The 17,819-nt window shown below is 40.7% G+C and overlaps 2 protein-coding genes across 2 annotated transcripts; one reads left to right on the top strand and one right to left on the bottom strand.

Annotated features, from left to right (window-relative positions):
* Positions 1-595: 595 nt before the first annotated feature.
* cdk5r2b (cyclin dependent kinase 5, regulatory subunit 2b (p39)) lies at positions 596-1,471 on the top strand. Its single transcript, XM_076104104.1, has one exon. The coding sequence runs from the start codon at positions 596-598 to the stop codon at positions 1,469-1,471; it is 876 nt and encodes a 291-aa protein (XP_075960219.1).
* A 10,090-nt stretch (positions 1,472-11,561) lies between these two features.
* fev (FEV transcription factor, ETS family member) lies at positions 11,562-14,239 on the bottom strand. The gene is made up of 3 exons (XM_076104105.1): positions 14,191-14,239; positions 13,399-13,470; positions 11,562-12,103 (listed from the first exon to the last, which is right to left on the bottom strand). Exons 1-3 carry the CDS (start codon positions 14,237-14,239, stop codon positions 11,562-11,564), a joined length of 663 nt encoding a protein of 220 aa, XP_075960220.1.
* Between the last annotated feature and the right edge of the window lie 3,580 nt (positions 14,240-17,819).

Raw genomic sequence — 17,819 nt, forward strand, 5'->3', positions numbered from 1 at the left:
GGGATACAAATGTAAGTAGATAGGCCTATACACCAAATCATTAATTATGTTGGTCAGTGTTTGGACCTACTATTCTGGCTGCTGAGAAGATTAAAGGAAAACTAGTTATAAATAGCACTCCAAATGGACTAGTGGAGAAGAAGCGCACAGGAACCAGAATAGTACGTCTTATACCTGTAGGCTATCAAACAGCACTAGAACTGAAAGAAAGAAAAACAGCCCTAGTGATTGGATCACTTATTGGCTTTCTTATTGGCTGGCTTGGCTGTCACTCCGGGCTGCACTTGCTGGTTCGTTCAAACCCATGACTTAACGCAGGGCGACTAATCTGTTTCCTATGCACCAGCCGTAACATTGTGTCGCAGCGTGTCCCTGCTGAGGCGCTGACAGAGCATCTGTTGGAATACAAGTTCACTCTGAAAACCCCGCGCCGTCCTCGACCCCCCGCCGCCCAGGAGCCAACACACGGAGCAACTAAACGTGTAAATGGAGTTTCAATCGTTGTCGTGACTGTTCTTCACCGCCTCTCACCCCGCAGAAGACTGCGTTGAAGTTGCAGCATCCAAACACCACCGCGGCTCTCTCCTCTGCAGTCATGGGTACCGTCCTCTCCATCTCCCCGACGGAGAAGAAGGCGTCTATTATGGACGCCGAGCTCGCCAAAAACGACAAGAGCCTCAAACGGCACTCGATGTTCGTCTCTCTCTCCTGGAAGAAGCTGGTGTCCAATTCGGCTAAGAAGAGTGCCAAGAAAGTGACCCCGAACCCCATGCCCGCGCGCGAGCTCCCGTCCGGACAGGTGGCTCAGCGCAACAGTGAAAACATCAGGAAGACGCACCAAACCGAGGAGAAGAAACCCAAAGCGCCGATCCCGGTCCCGGTGCCCACGGTCCCCACGCAAAACAACGACGCCGTCGTCCAAAACGGGAGGTTTTCCACGGTCCAGCAGCTGCCCAGCAGCCTGTCTGTGGTGTCACCGAGGCGGATAGTTATCCAGGCTTCAACCGGGGAGCTGCTTCGCTGTTTGGGGGACTTCATGTGCCGCAGGTGTTTTAAACTGAAAGAGCTGAACAGCGGAGAGGTGATCCTCTGGTTCCGCAACATCGACCGGACTCTTTTGCTCCAGGGCTGGCAGGACCAAGGCTTCATCACGCCGGCCAACGTGGTGTTCGTGTACCTGCTGTGCGAAGACATGATAGCGGACAGCATCGACAGCCCGGCGGAGCTGCAGGGCACCTTTCAGACTTGCCTTTACCTCGCCTACTCCTACATGGGCAACGAGATCTCCTACCCGCTCAAGCCGTTCATGATCGAGTCGAACAAGGACGTTTTCTGGGAGATGTCGCTCCGGATCATCAACAGGCTGAGTGCCAAAATGCTGCAGCTGAATGCGGACCCGCACTTTTTCACCGAGGTCTTCCAGGACCTCAAAAACCAACGAGATACGAGCGAGGCGAACCTGGACCGCTGACAAAACCAAACAAGACCGGTGGGGTTTTTTTTTTAAAAGGTGAATGTTTTTGCAAAATCACACAGCGGTGGTTTTGAATGTAAAAGGCCAACGTTGAAGAGTTCTCACGTGGTGGGCTGAATATCTCTCTCTAATGATGTTACACAACCTCAGTGTGGTGTTTTGGCTACAGGAGACCTCATACATGCATGCCAATGGTAATATTGTCATCTTTTGTCTTGTCCCGTTTGAGTGACGCACGGATTGACTTCGTGGTACAGATCACATCCCACGTGACACTCAACTCCCCGTTTCGTTCATGATAAGCCTACTTTCTGGGCGAGTGGATGTCGCAGTGAGGTGAGCTTCTTGGCAGGACCAGAATAGATGTGTGTGCGTATGTGTGTGTATGTGTGTGAGAGAGACGTCGAGAGGCGGAGCTGTCCGAGGTGCTGACCTGTGCGGCCGTTTATCCTCCGCTCCCCCGCTATTATGAGTCACCTCGCCGCAACAGAGCCAAGGGTGGCTTCTAAGAGGACCAGAGTGAGCCCAATAAACTTTCAGCACATAAGCCTAAGCCTTGTAAGTACAGGTATAAACAGCGTATTGTGCTTTTTTAGATTCTCTACCAGCTGATAGGTAAGCTGTTGCAGCAGATGATCATGTTACTTTAAGGCGACAAAACATGCTAGTAGATATTCCTCTACGGGTAACAGAGGATTTACTGCTAAAAAAGCCTCATGATGTGTATCTTCATACCTATTTAGAATGTAACAGTTTTCAGCTTCTGTGATCAAAACCACCAATTTCTTCATATAAACCACCTCGTACTGAATTGAAATAGCTTGTTTTCGACGACAAACAATATAGACGTACCGCTCAATTGGCCGTTGGTTCAAGTTGATCATGAGGGTATAGGGGGCAGAAATGTATCTCCCACCTGGGATGTGATGAACTCATATATGGCCGTACAGCAAGATTATCGCCGTACGGCCCCTGTTGTGTATTGTTTTCCGATACATTGCAGAGGCCAACGTAACTACAGACTGAATGGAATGTACAGTTTTTCAAGAGATTGTTTTAAAATCTCACATGTGCCAACTATCAAATACTCTTAGCCTGAAACTTTGTGGTTTACATGTACATATCCCATATTTTAGATGTGCTCTGTATTTAATTTGTATCTGCCTGTTTTTGAAGGTGGCTGTATATGATGTAGTTCAAGCGTAACAACAACAAAAAACAAAGAGCGTAATGCTCAAATGGTATTTCTGCCCTGCTCTGTAAATGTGTTGTGAGCCTGAGTTTGCTGGGTTCAATTCACATTCAGCGCAGTCAATTCAGGGAGGATGTTTCCTCATGATGTAAATATTGAATGTGACATTATTGCAAGTTTCTGTAAGCTAAACGTGATTTGACTCTGAAACTCTGAAACCAAGCTTATAGGGCAACCGTGACAGTAATTATTCAGTATTATGCTTCTAAGTGATCATTGTGATGTTGTGTTGTGAGTCCATTGCTTGGAAAGTGGAATATAATGCTGCTATTTTGCACAGCTTTGGACAAACATTTGATGTTTTGCACAGTGGTATAACATAATGGTCGTGTACCAGTGTTTCCTGTCAAGCACTGAAGTGTTTTCCATTCATTTTGCAGTTAACGTCACCAAGTTTCGCTCTACGAAGATTATCTGTGAATTAGATCTTTTGTACGGTCTTTTTTTTCCTATGTGTCAGCTATGGAAAGTGATATTTAGATGTGCTTGTTGCCTGTGGTTGCACCACAGTTGCAGTCACTCTCTCTACATGTTAATACAAGGTCAATACAGTAATTGTTTATGGTGACGATGATGAAATAAATCCATACTTCTGTGGGATCTGTTGTCTCGCTCTCATTGTTTTGTTGATTTAAAACTTCATCCTAATGTTTATGTGTGTGTGCACTAACGTATATATCTCGCTGCAACATGTGAGCGCACTACTTATGGCCCATGTTCGCACAAATCTTGCAGTTTGCTGAAGTAGTAATTAACTCGGACATCCTATTATCCACTGACTCCTCCCACTAATCCGTTGATTTGCAGGGAACCCTTGAGACATGTTTATGCAACAGAAATAAGTCCATGACGAATACGCTTACTGGGATGATACTATAGGTTGTCATGGGACTGAAGCTCAGTGGTTGCCATGAAACAAAAACTCAAAAGATAGAGGTATTCGTATATTGAAAAGTTTTTTTTTTTTTAGATATACTGACACAAAGAGACAATTTTCTGGAGGTTTTATACCCAGACAGGTATATGGGTGTACAAGCAAATGGCAGAACAGCTTCATTTTATCCCAGAATGCATTGCCCGATTGGCGCACAGGGAAGTAAGCTGACACATGAAGGATATTTTTGGTATCCTGTCAGTGTGTCCTGGGTATTGTAAACGGGGCCACACACTGAAATGGGAACACAGGAAACCAACAGTGAGAAAGTCGATTGTAAAAATGTCTTTGGAGGAATCTGCATGCATCAATAAAAACTGGTATCACACTATGATGCATTATCAATAAGAATTTTTTAAGGAATATGCAAAATTGAGGAAGGATTTCATTAAACATGTAACATATTATTACGTTTCAGAAGCTTCCTTAGTTTAGAGCACGGATACATCGATGATGTGCTGTGTGAGAGAATGGAGCTGAATTGATAAGGTTTCTTTTCCTGTTTTTTATGAATAAGCCATGTGGATTGGAGGGTTCTTTCATGTGATTGGTTAGAATCTGCTGCAGTCTCAGAACCGTGTGTGTGACTCTCTCTCTCTCTCTCTCTCTCTCTCTCTCTCTCTCTCTATCTGTGTCAGTCTTATGGGGACATACAGTATCTATTTACAGAGCAAAAGTGGAGAAAGGCAGTCAGAAAATAACCCAGAAAATCATGACAGAAATGGAACAGGAGGAAAATATTGAGAGGTGGAAAGAGGGGAAAGAAAGTGGAACATAGATGAAGGTAAATGAAAACACGAAGATGGATAGAGAGGAAAGAGAAAGAGACATTTCTATTTCATTCATTTATTTCCATCTAATGTCAGACAGAGAGCCACATTGTAACATCAAAACTATTCAAAATGACAATTGCAAAGGTGAAAGCCATAACCACAGTAAATGTTGTTAAATAATCTATTTCATCTGCAAATTGTATGTTAATTCATTTTTAAAATGTGTTGCTATTCATACTGTGGTCCAGTATGTTGACTTATAATACTTTAATCACTGCCATGTGTTTTTTTTAAACACCATTGTTGCATGACATCAGTTTCAACTACATGTAAACTAAAGAGTAAAACATTCCCCCTAGATGATCTGTGAGGTCAAACATTGAGGGAATCGGTGGAAAACAACACATCGTGATGGTCAAAAAATGTGCTCTTGCAATAGTTTTGCTTTGTTTTCTCTTTTCCACAAGTATTTACAGGTTCTTGGCAGAATCCTGCAGCAGCGTTATGTAACAGCCTCCCAGGGCAATGTTGTGAGCCTTCTCTTTATTATTAAGATTCAGCCCAGGTCTCTTGCATATCTGTCTGCCAGCCTGCCTTTTGCATTCTTCTCCACTGTGTCTCTATAGTAACCGGTAGGTAAGTGAATGAGAGCTGGACAAAATGAGCTGTGTGGGCCTGTGAGTGGGCTGAGCCACTGCACAGCACATACACACTGTGGTTATCAATAGAAGACATCCACACAGTGCTTGTGAGCGTCTGTCGGCGCAGCCGTGTCTCTGACTCCTCCACATCTAGTCACTCTGTCCTGAGTTACCTCTGCCTTGGTGCTGCTCTGTTTCCCACTCTTCTGGATTTGTCCTCTTTATCTTCTCATCAGTAATGAAAGAGAAGAGCATCACCACAGTTCATCCCCTGCATTACCGACGTCACACTTCCATTTAAACATCATAATCAGTGGTGGAGGGCATATAAGTACAAATACTCATATACTGTGCTTAAAGGTGTATAGCCTGTAGGGGGGTTAATTGACATAAATGGAATATCATTTTAATAAATATGTTTTCATTAGTGTGCAATTACCTGAGAATTAAGATCATTGATTTTTCCGTTATCTTATGAGCCGTATATTTCTACAGATTGGCCATGTTTCTACAGAAGACCAGCATGGACAAACCAAACACTGGCTCTCGATTGGGCCATTCGTGTTTTTGTGTCGGCCACCTACACACTTGGCACGTGGGAGAAGTTTCAGTTGGTTGCAATCTGCAAACTCACCGCTAGGTGCCGCCAAACCCTACAGTAAGTACAGGTTTGTGGTACTTGTGCTTTACTTTTCATATAGAGCAGCCCGAAAGTACTTTTACTTACTTTTGTACAATTGTGATGGCAGAATGTTGGCTTGTAATGGAATATTTTGACATTGACGTATTGGCAAGGACAATGGAAGTTTTTATTGTTTTATAACTAAATTAAAACCAGTATGTGTACAATCCAAAGTTTACTTTACTGTTTCTTGGAAAGGGATTCCTTCGAACCTTATATTGGTCAGCTTCACCCAAGTGGAAAAAAGACCAACTCTAGACGGTCTGATGTAGCACCCTATAGGGATTATGTCTATTCTGCTGTCCTCTTGTTACATAACCACCCTGCTGCTAATCTCTTAGATTACTCCAGTGAGAGGCAAACGCTTTTCACTTTACATAGCTTGGTGAAGTCAGGCTCAGTTGGCAAAACCAAAGAATCGTAATTCCCTTCACAGTTCAGTTTATTGACCGGTGGTATGAGTCATATACTGTCATGCCACATACTGTATATCTTATATAACTATATACTGTTGTGTTTATGACACTTTTTATATATAAGTTGTTATACAATATATAAGGACAGTACACTGATTCCATCATTTATCCCACACCTACACAGTGTTCATTGTTATTTTTCTCATCATAATTTGCTAGTGAATCACTTCGCACCACATGAATCTGCATGATTATTCATCCATTTAGTTTTATGCAACAGCTAAAATCTAAAGTATAGAGGTGCTCCAATCCCAGGCCATTATCCAAATTCATATTTCAAAAGCAAACTTTTGCCTTTTTCCTGTCCTCCAGTTTTCACATTTGCTGCATTTGAGACACTTATATAATATAAATCATTTTTCACCAAGAATATTGCTTTCATAGTCTGTAGCCTATGAGATAAGGGTTTAACTCGCAAATGGGAATAGCTGGATTTACAGTCTTGTAAAACTGAACAGCTCAAGAAAAGCTTAAGTTGTATGATGTTCAGTGTCATCTTAACACTCACTCACTGTCACAATGGTGTCATAATTTCACATGCTGACTTTTATTTACATTACTTTCACAAGGATGCAAGACACCAACGGACTTAAACTCTTAAATCCTTTACAAGATTAGGATCAATGAAGATCCAACCAATGATGATCCAATACTAAAAAACGCACAAAAAACCCTAAAAAAACTGTCTTTATAGAGAAACTATGTTTTGATTTTTACCTTGTAGTTTTTCGCTCACAGAATCTGGGTCTATATTCAGACGAGTGGGTGTCTGCAACAATGGCAAAAGACATCGGTCTAAATCGTTCTTTTTTACCTTTTTTACTATCTCTCTGTTCCCTGCCTCTTTGAGTCTCTCACCTTTACCCTCTCTCTCTCTCTCTCTCTCTCTCTCTCTCTCTCTCTCTCTCTCTCTCTCTCTCTCTCTCCCTCTCTTATTCACAAGTCTATTTCAACACCACGTAGGTGTGCTGTTCTAATTTAGCAGAGCCTTCATTACCGCTCTCTCCAATTGGGAGAATGACTCACTGACTGCCACACAAAGCCCACTGGCTGCCTTACCCTGTCTCCTAATAATGCACTGCAGTACACCAGAGACCTGACTTCTTTCCCTAAATATGTGCCCCATGTATACCTGTCAAGATTTAGAGTGAAGTGTGGCATCTACTCTCCGGTTCCCCTTCAGGTAAACACTGTCAGCTCTGCCACCACTTCTCCTGTTGTTAGCACTGTTAGCAGTGTTAGCAGTGTTAGCACTGTTAGCTGTGAGCAGCATTGCCATGGCATGCTTTGGAAAGTGACCTGTGATGTAAAGCTTATTTGTTTTGTAGAATATTAGAATATGTGTGGTCCTTAAAGTTGTTTCTATGAGTCAGTGACAACCTTAAGTCCTGAGGACAGCTTTGAAGCTGTCTGCCCACAGACAGACTGTGTCATGAATATATCTGAACAAGGATAATGTCCAATTGCCCAAGACTCAGACCTAATGTCTGATTTGAGTCACAAATACCATTTATCTGCTTCTTTAACTATATCCGCACATATGTTTCCTTTTAACATAACTGCTACTACGTAACGTTTTTACAAAGATACTCTCCTCTTCTCTCCCTTTCATCCTCCTCATGTTTTCTTCCCGCTCCTCAGTCCTCTACATTCACACTGTTAATCCTGTGGCTTGCAGCAAAAAACACCCACCTAGTTTGTTACGCAAGAAGAGAGAGGATGAGTGCTGAGCAGCAACAACAAACACAGCAGATTAGTGACAGGGGAGTTGGCAGAGAAGACAGGGACAATTACAATGTATAGTGGAAGTGACTCAATCCCTGTGGGGTGAACAACATGTCCGGGATACACACCTGCATTTCTCTCTTCCTATTGCCCAAGTCCTTGCAGACCACTTGTAGTCTCTTCTTCCGACTTTACCCATGTTGCTGTCTATGTGTGTCCTCTCTCTCTCTCACACACACACACACACACACACAAACACACACACACACACACACAAGAGAGAGAGAGAGAGAGATTCAGTTGTCAATAGCGACCCCAAGTCTTTCCTGTTGATATGCAGGACACATACACAAATGCTGTTGTTGTGAATGAGTGACCCACTCCCTCTTTCTTTCACAAACACACACACACACACACTTATGCACACGGACACACAGAAAACGTTTCTGTTTCTGTTTCTCCATTAAAACTGACCAACCAATTCTCATTCCACGTGAGAAGAAACCCTTCTCACGTGAAATCTATAATGGGGAAATATACTTCCACTCCCACTGAATTCCTTACACAAAGTTGGTTTGAAAACATATTGTACGATCTGGGAACACCTGGTTTAACTAAATGATGCACCTGCTGAACTTTTGCAGACTGATAATGTGTTTGTACATCATTCTATAATTTTAGTCAAGCACTACATGAAAATAGGACAAAATGCATAGTATTTTTATTTAAGAACCCTAAAGTGTTAAGATCTCTAGGCTGCCCTGCTGCTGGAGAAAACGCCATGCAGGGCCCTCTAGGGGGTCTTTCCAGTGAAGTAAACTGATCCAGTGATGAAAATGTAATGCAGTTCTCCAATGTGTGACCTTTCAGTGGATAAAATGCAATGCATGGCCGTCGGCCCTACCAGTGGAGAAAACGTGATGCAGGGCCGTCTAGGGTGTCCTTTCAGTGGAGAAAATGTGATGCAGGGCCCTCAAGGGTTTAATTCCAATGGAGAAAATGTGATGCAGTGCACAAATGGCTGCCCCTTTAGTGGATACAACTTGATTTAGGGCACTAATGGGTTCCCTTTAAATGTAGAAAACATGATCAGGGCACTCCCCCCCCCCCCCCCCCCCATCTCTTTCTCTGAATCCTTCCAGCAGAGAAAACGTGATGCAGGCCCTCTAGGGTGCCCTTCCAGTGGAGAAGATATGATGCAATCGCTCTGGAGGGCCCTACCAGTTGAGAAAATGTGATGTTGGGCACTACTGGATGCCCTTCCAGTGGAGAAAACGTGATGCAGTGCTCTCTCGGCTGCCTTACATTCTAGAAAATGCCTTTGTTGCTGATGCCTCACCACATGAAGCAGGTGCCCTTTTTATTTCTTTCTCCCCTGGCCCTTAGTCAGCCAGAGTATGCGACTGCTCTCTGGTGAAGACTCTCTTTTGTAAATATACACCTATTATAGGTAGAGGCACTATTTTTGTCTTTATATATAATGGCCATAAAACTTGCATGTCCATTCAATTGTTTGAACAGACTTTGAATAATCTTTGTAGACCTGCACTGTGCGGTTGGTGGTTAATCTGGTATTTGCAGTTGCTTCCATGATATGAGACCAAGTCTGTTATCACCTAGTTGTGTAATCAGTGCTCTGACGTTGGAAGAGTTATGGCGCCCCTGTGTGGCCAACGACATCGACTATCTCGTTTGTTACACTCAATGCTATATCATCAGCAGCAACAGCAGCACAAAGTCAAGTGTATCCTACACAATAAGAAGTATTGACTACTAACAAAATTCCCAGCAAATGAGAAGTTATTTATTTTTTATTTTCTGTTGTCCATCTTATTGATGAAGTGCTGCTACAGGCATTTAGAAGTGAAATGTTATTTGTACTTAATAATGCTGACATTCCAGAATACACTAGGAGCAATGAATGGGAATTGTTTGGATTTTATTTAATTTTCATACAGAATATTACAGCTGATTTGTATTTTTCCTGCCAAATGAACTATTCCCAGTTTCAGCCTATTGTTTTCTTCAGCAATGCCGATTAGAAAATATGAATACGTCTTCTTTTCATCAAAATGAAGCCACTTCTGCTTGGTGTGTGTCAGTAGACCGTTTTAAAAGTATAAAATATTAGGTGGATAATTGGCTTTTTTTTCAAATGGGCAAACAAGATGAGTCACTAAAACTATGTAGGCCAGATACACGTTTACAGCTGACTATATATGTTGTTGTTTTGTTAGAGCAAGATTGTTATTGTAGGCAAATAACTGTGGCTGACTCTAGTGACAAATCAACTGCTTGCTTCAACTGTCTACCAATTATAATCTTGTAACCACTTTTCATCATAATCATCATCAGTTTATTTATTACCATTCAAATGAGTATGAAGACAAACACATTTAAAAATACACATTTTGTGAAAACACTTGAGAAAGCAAGAACACAGCACGTTTTTTTTTTTTTTAGTAGTGTGAGCACGGATGGTACTGTGGCACACACTGGTGGCAATGTCAATCAATATGATTAAAACACATACTGAGAAAGAGACTTATCTAAAACAGTCTGTTATTATTTCCTTCATTCGTTTTGTATTAGTTCAGTTGTTTTGGCTACAGTAAGTAAGCTGTGTGAGTGAATGTAATTCAATTCAAAATCACTAAAAAGCAGCAAGAGCCTGAGCCTGGCTCTACAACAGCGTACAATATTTACAGAGTTAATCAATTCACAGTTTCTCTCACTATTTATCTCAAGAGTCTTTTTCACACAAATGACACCCTCGTGCCTCTGTACTGGTTTTATTTTTATTGCAAGTTTCATTTTCTTATAAGGGCATATGCGTAATATGATTTCCAAGCAAACTGTGATTACACTGGCAATATATTTCAGGTGAGTGTTTTCAAGTGGTAATACTTAGTAAAAGAAAATAATCACAACGTCCAACTGGCATTAGGCCATTCTACAACCACGAGATGGCGCCAATAGTCCAAAAATAGCTGGTGATTTGCTCTTAAATTGCAGCAGATACACCCACCTGTATGTAAAAACAACCACAGCAATCAAGGAAGGAGGATGAGAGGCAGCAAAGGAACAAAAAGGGATGAAAACTGATAGGTATAAAAAAGAAGAGTCTGTATTTAATTGTCTTATTTTTAGAATAATTTTCTACATTGTTCCTTTCGAAAAACCGCTCTCCCACATGCTCCCTTTCCTGGATTTCGTATTTTCTAGGAAATGCCATATGTATTAAAATACCGCGCGTAAAGGTTCAACTGTGCGTAATTTGATACGCGGTCCTTGATGGGTTCAGTAATTCGCTCGTGAAAGAATGTCTTGGTTTAAAGGTTAAAGGGGCTAAATCCTATTTAGCTTGTTTACGTACAAGTCTTTAGACGTCTTGCTTACATGCAACTGTCGTCTCAGCAGCAGCAGCTCCGCAATTACATGTTTAAATGTATGCTGTTGAAACTATCGTTACGTGTCTATGTCTACATTTTTTTTTATTTCTAACCAAATAAATCCAATATTTGCCTCTGTCACCCCTCTTCGTTCGTTGCTGTGTTACGGTGTTTTTAGGCTATTTCTCCGGTTTGCCTAAAAGATGAATTAGTCAGTTGTAATGGTTATTGATGCTAGTCAGGCTGCTGATGTTGTTGACACAGCTGATGTGGGACGGAGACACGGTGCCAAAGGGCCCTGGCGGCTGGAGGTTGTGGGTGTGATACAGAGCCGCCGGAGGGGAGCCGGGCCAGTAGGAGAAACCCGGCGGCCCCATCCCGGGAGCCACGAGGTTCAGTTTGGAAATCCCGGTGAAAGGAATCGGGGAGAAGTTACCCTGAAACTTGTAGATGGCCTGCTCTGTGGTGGACGGCTGGCACACCTGCGCCAAGCCGTGGAAATCAAACTTGTAGGCATACCGCTTGCCGTGGACTTTGGTCATGATGTTTTTGTCGTAATAGTAGCGCAGCGCCCGGCTCAGCTTATCGTAGTTCATGTTGGGTTTGCTTTTGCGCTCCCCCCAGCGCCGAGCCACTTCGTCCGGGTCGATGAGCTTGAACTCGCCGTTGGTGCCCTCCCAGCCGATGCACGACATGTTGGCGCTGTCAGAGAGGAGCTCCAGCAGGAACTGCCACAGCTGAATCTGCCCGCTGCCTGTAGGGGAGACAATGACCATTGATTTGATGTAAACGATTAGAAAATATTTTGTATTAATAAATCAGTAAACATAACCAGACACATTGGGTCAGTCCACATGAAACCCACATGTCTAAATGGTACAGTCTGTTTTGGGGAAAATTTAAGATTTGTTCTTTTATCACTTTTATCAAATAATAATAATAATAATAATAATAATAATAATAATAATAATAGGCTATTGGCAGCACATTTCGAGAGACAAAGCAGTGTTTTTCAAAGGCAAATTGCAGTCTAATATGACATTAAGAGACACGTTAATGCATTTTGAGTTTATACAGTTTGTTTTAAGCATACGAGTGTCCCACCATTTATAAAATGTCAATGCATCTTGAGCAGAACTTTTTTTTTTTAATGCATACCATCCAAGTGTATTTTTAAACAACATTGAATGTATTAACTAATAATTAAAAAAAACAATGTAGGTTCTCCCAGGTGTTAGTGTTTTAAATTATACAAATAGTCAAATATGTCTCATAATAATTTGATTAGTTTTTTATTTAAAAACGTCAGAAACCATTTTATTTAGGTGTTAATAGCCATTTAAGTCTATTTTTACTCTGTAACAGTATAAATAAAATAGTGACAATGAGCTGTGGACGAACGGCAGACGGATTCTGGCGTTTTTTTTAAAATTCGTATTCTATCTCGTATTTATGTTCCTGATTCAAAATTATTTTTTTACATAACAGTTCTGAGCCTAAGGATGGATGAGACACATTTTGAGATAAAAATAATTTTGGGGTGCAAAGCCCGTTATGGGGTAAGAAGGATGGCGTCCGTAATTGAAAAGAAATCGTTATCTGTGACCAACAAACAGCTGCAAACTGAGACCATGCAGAAAGTAGGATGTGTTTTTATATCGATCACAAATCAATTAGACCCCCAACACAAACACAAGTTAAATGAAATTAACCTTTAAACTCATTTGAATCATGTGGGCCATTTTTACTATTAATGTGGTAAGCTTAAGTGATTCCTGAAATAATTCCTTCGAATTTCATTATTCTTCCCAAGTCAGTTGTGTTACCAAGAGTTAGCATCAGAGGCGTTTCTTCCATGGTTAATAATAAAATAGCAATTTTTATTTCTAGAATTATTATTTAATACTGAATAATTTCAGATATTGTTTTAAAGTAGCTTATTGGAAGACTTATTTTACATCATAAAAAGACAATTAATATTAAATAACTGTGCCCTACATGGTGATAATAAAAATATGGATTACGTGTCCAGGCAGTTCATTCTCTTACCTTTCTGTACTCCTGTGTTTAGTGGACCCCAGGCTGTTCCTTTGCTTTCCTTCAACAGATTTTCCGTCGGATCTGAAATCAAAACAGAATCATTGTCAGCATCATCAGCTGTCTATCCATCCTGTCAAGGCCTGTTATCTAATCTATGATTTTAATAGTCTATCATTTTCTTCAGGAAGCCATTCAAAATACTCTTGTATTATAATCTTGCTTTGCTGGATCAAGGCAACAACTTCACTCTTTCTATTTTGGAGAAATGAATTTAAGCAAGACCAAGTTGGATCAATGAAACAGATGAAAAACAGATGAAAAAGATGAATTAAATCAAATAAACCTCAGAGACGGATATAGTTGTCACCTGTTTTCAGTGAGAAAGTATTTAACTATATAACTGCTGATATAAAATTGTTAAAAGGCGCTGTACATTTGACCAGACCTGTGCGTGCGATGACTAACTGAACTGTGTTAAAATGTTGAAATGTTAAAAATGGCAAAATCTCTACAAATGGTTCAAATTGATTCAAATCCTAATTGTATCCTCAACCAGTCGCAGTCTAATGCAAGAGTCACGTCGTCCCATGCGGTCTCCTCTCCGAGAAGCCAGGAAACGCGTCCAGGAAAAAGGATTTCCGATTTCCGACAAAAGAGCAGACGGGCTTTCAGATTGAAAAGGCTGAACAATGCTCTGCCCTGCACACGGAGCATCGTCGCCTCGGGACGCCGACACCCGGCAGAATTTAAAGAATCATAACCGCCTATTTCTATAATCCTTTACCGGACAAAATGACGAACCTGAGAGATACATGTTGAACATGAGGTTTCCTCCGTAGTCCTGTCTCATTGTGTTCGGTGGTTCAGAATGGGTTGGATTTCATTTCGTTGGTGGCGGAGGAAAAGATTTTTATTAAACTTTATCTCATAACTGTGATCTGGAATAAATGCGGGTGGACAGATTGAAGTTTCCAGGCAACTGTCACTGGCCCCCATCTCTGAGACAATATTCAGACAGCAATTTCCCCTGGTGCATTGCTTTAATTAAAAGAGCAATTTACCTCTGTCAGTCCGCCTGCTGCCCACAATAAAAAGAGGCCGATAGAAATTGGGCCCTTATCAATCCACCATCACAGTTTAATAAAGTTTCTGCGTTAAGATCTGAGTTTCTATGGTGAATTGAAGTGTTTGACATGGAAACCAGTTCAGATCCTCCTCACTTTTCCGCCTCTTTACCTCTCGGCAAACAACAAAGACCTATTTCATGTTGGGAAAAGAATATTTACCTTGAAAGGGACGCTTCAGTGCACACGAGAAAGCAAGGACATTTCATCCCCCCCTGACCTTCTGTTTGTGGGTTTAAGGTTATATAGCCTCAATCGGAGGGTTGTAACTTTAAAACCATGGCTTCTGATGCTCACTGACGTTATCATTATTTTTCTAATTCTGGTGTTTTTCAGAGGCAGTGGACTGTATGAAGCTGTGTGGGCTCTATTACCCTGCCTGAGTATAGTACACACCCTTTGTTATTAGTCTTATCATTAAAACTGTGGTCTTTTTAATTAATTCACAAATATTTAGGTGCAAATTATGTTTCATGGCATTTGAATAATCGTTAGAAATTGATTTATTTCACTTATAAATCATAATCTTTCAACACTCAGCCTCTCTAATAGTGTTCAATGTAATCAATCCAGGACTATATTGTTATAATCTGCAGTCTATTTCTCTGCCCTGAAGCACGGGGTGTTTAAAAACAACAAGTATCAATTGAAAGAGGAAATTCATGTAATTTATTAGCATGACAACAAACCCTGGCATGATGGTTAGTCCATGAATGAAAGGATGAGTGTTTTAAGATGCGTTCCACGTAAATGCAACATCCTTTGTTTGATTCTGGGACTTTTGTTGCACAACTCATTCTCTCTCCATGTATTCTTGTCTATTCCTTCAATGAGAGTGATTGAATCAGGGTGAAAAAGGTGACAGACTAATTTTCAAAACATTTAAAAAGAGAATTATGTTAACACTCAGACATTGACATGAACACAAGTGCATCTCTGCCGTGGTGGTTTGGCATCTGAACACAATTCATTATCATTTGTGCCAGACTACATGACTCCTCATAGCCCTCCCCTGGAAATAAATCATTGTTTCAAGTTTCAAAAGAGACTTCTGTCAAGTACAAAATATTTTAACCGGAAGAACTCAAAAACATTTTTTTTATTTGCATAAACTAGAAATGATACATTGAAATTAAAGTACAATACATGTGTCCAATAGAAAACTATTAATTCAAATCCCTCTTTGCATATCTGGCCCTGTGTGTTGACTTAAACTGTGTGATAATCATTCATAATCTATTTCAGGATTTGCTAATGTGTCACCTGACTGAGCTCAGTAAAGTCCATATGTAAACACAGGTAATGTAGGTACTGCAGGCTATGCAGTGTATATTGTATGATAGGTTATTTTGTTTTTTTTTATAGCTTGCAAGTTTGTACATGTAAGTCTCTTGTCACATAATCAGGCTTTGTAAAAACAGATTGCATCAGCCTACGAAGGCCTTTGATAGTCCCATTCGTTTAGAAATGATTTGTATGATTTCGAGATTTTTCCTCACAGACAAAGAGGAGGAAATCTCGTGCAACTGATCAATGGAGAATAAATTAGCAAATGTTCCCCCATGTCCCTTTCTCCTGGATGAAAAGATGTATTTTCCATTCTTCACATGGCAGCAGTTCCTCAGCCCTGGGCTTAGTAGGTGTGTCACTGGCGTCCCAGACTTGCTTTAGCTGCCTGTGTCCAAGTATGAGTCGCAGGCAACTTAAAACAAGCCTCGAAAGCTAGACTGTACTGATGCAGTGGATGGTCAATAGTGCAGAAGGCAAGAAATCCACTGATAGAAAGAAGAAAACAAATATCATAGAAACATCAGAAAGGCATTCATTTGTTCTGTTTCTGTAACATATCAATGTGTTGCTACTAATTGATCCAGGCTATATAGAGTTTACAATGTATGTAAAATAAAGAATTAAGTCAGCATCTGATGGTAGATAGTATACAAGTAAAACTGAAGCATGTATTAACTGAAAGCATCGTAATCTTGCATAAATGTAAATACATTTTGACAAAGATAGACATTCAGGCTGAATAGCATAATTTCCCCTGTTTAACACATTCTTAAAATTTTAAAAACAACTGTAATTCATTTCTAGCAAAGAAATCAATCCCAACACCCTCGTGAAATGATAGCTGCCATCAAGAATCAATGCAAACGTCCCCTGTAAAGCCTCACACTTACCTTGGTGCTCTGAACAGTGTGGCCAAAGTAGCAGAGTTTGCAGCTTACTGCACTGCTCAAGTGTCACTCCTCTATAAACCCCCAGTGAGAGCTGCTTTAATCTGTCTGCAGAGGAATGTATGTTTGAGAAAGGTGTGTGTGTGTGCATGGTTACACATTTATCAAAAGATCCTGTTTTTTTGGGCGTGGGACAGTGAGCATGCTTGTTGGCGTGTGACACGGAATACCACGTCCTGGACCAACAGGAGGCGTGTGTGTGGAGGTAAACACACTCCAGGATCCCTGTGACGTGATGTGACCGTAAGATAAACATAATGGTGCCACATAACAATAAGCAAACAAATGCTAAGCTAGTAGACTTTGAATAGTTAGTTGTGTGCAAAGGTATGGGGAGATACTGTAAATCATCAAAATGTATGATCAAGAGTTTACTTTTGTGTAAAAATGCTATGATCTTTATGGTCTCTTATGGTGTTTACAATGTTTAGAACACTGAGGGCCTCAGGGTTTCAGTAGTTGCAGCTTTAAAATCCTCACACATGCTACATCTACATCACCACATTTGTGATATGTAAAGATGTAATTAGGGAAACATTAGAGGTTAGAGATAGTGGTTTTCACTTAGGTTAAATCAATCAATGTCGTATGGGAAAGTAGTGTATTTTAAATCTGTCATTAAAACAATTTACCTTCAAATTTGGTGAATTTTTCAGCTAAACTTAATGGGTTTCAATCATACCTTATATCTTTGTCGGTAAATAAATAATCTGTGGGTTTTTCACAGGCCGGCTACAACAGTAACAGCGAAACATATACTGTGTAAGGAGTGGGAGTATAAGTTAATGGGTTTCATGAATATGACCGAGTCAAGTTAGTGGTTCATGTTGCACGGCTTTTAAACCTTTTTTGTTAGCGTGAGTGTCTTTATTTGACGTAACATGCCTTTACAGTTGCTCTGAGGGGAAAAACAGTCGTCTGATAGGCTAAAAACATTCAAACAGGTCCAGGGTTATAAAAATACTTTTCATCAATGACATTACATGCACAGCATTAGTCTCTCAGAGGACCTCTGCTGGCATCAGCTGAATTGCTTCGTCAGCCCATTGACGTATTTACGGTAATACTA

The sequence above is a fragment of the Anarhichas minor genome, unplaced genomic scaffold (genome assembly GCF_050575085.1).
Source record: "Anarhichas minor isolate MPS153535 unplaced genomic scaffold, ASM5057508v1 ptg000004l, whole genome shotgun sequence".
Taxonomy (NCBI): Eukaryota; Metazoa; Chordata; class Actinopteri; order Perciformes; family Anarhichadidae; genus Anarhichas; species Anarhichas minor.

Coding starts and splice junctions, on each gene's coding strand:
- cdk5r2b (XM_076104104.1), top strand. CDS start 596: ATGGGTACCGTCCTCTCCATCTCCCCGACGGAGAAGAAGGCGTCTATT.
- fev (XM_076104105.1), bottom strand. CDS start 14,239: ATGAGACAGGACTACGGAGGAAACCTCATGTTCAACATGTATCTCTCA. Junction 13,471..14,190: donor GTTCAACATGTATCTCTCAG/GTTCGTCATTTT, acceptor TTTTGATTTCAG/ATCCGACGGAAAATCTGTTG. Junction 12,104..13,398: donor AAACACAGGAGTACAGAAAG/GTAAGAGAATGA, acceptor TCTCCCCTACAG/GCAGCGGGCAGATTCAGCTG.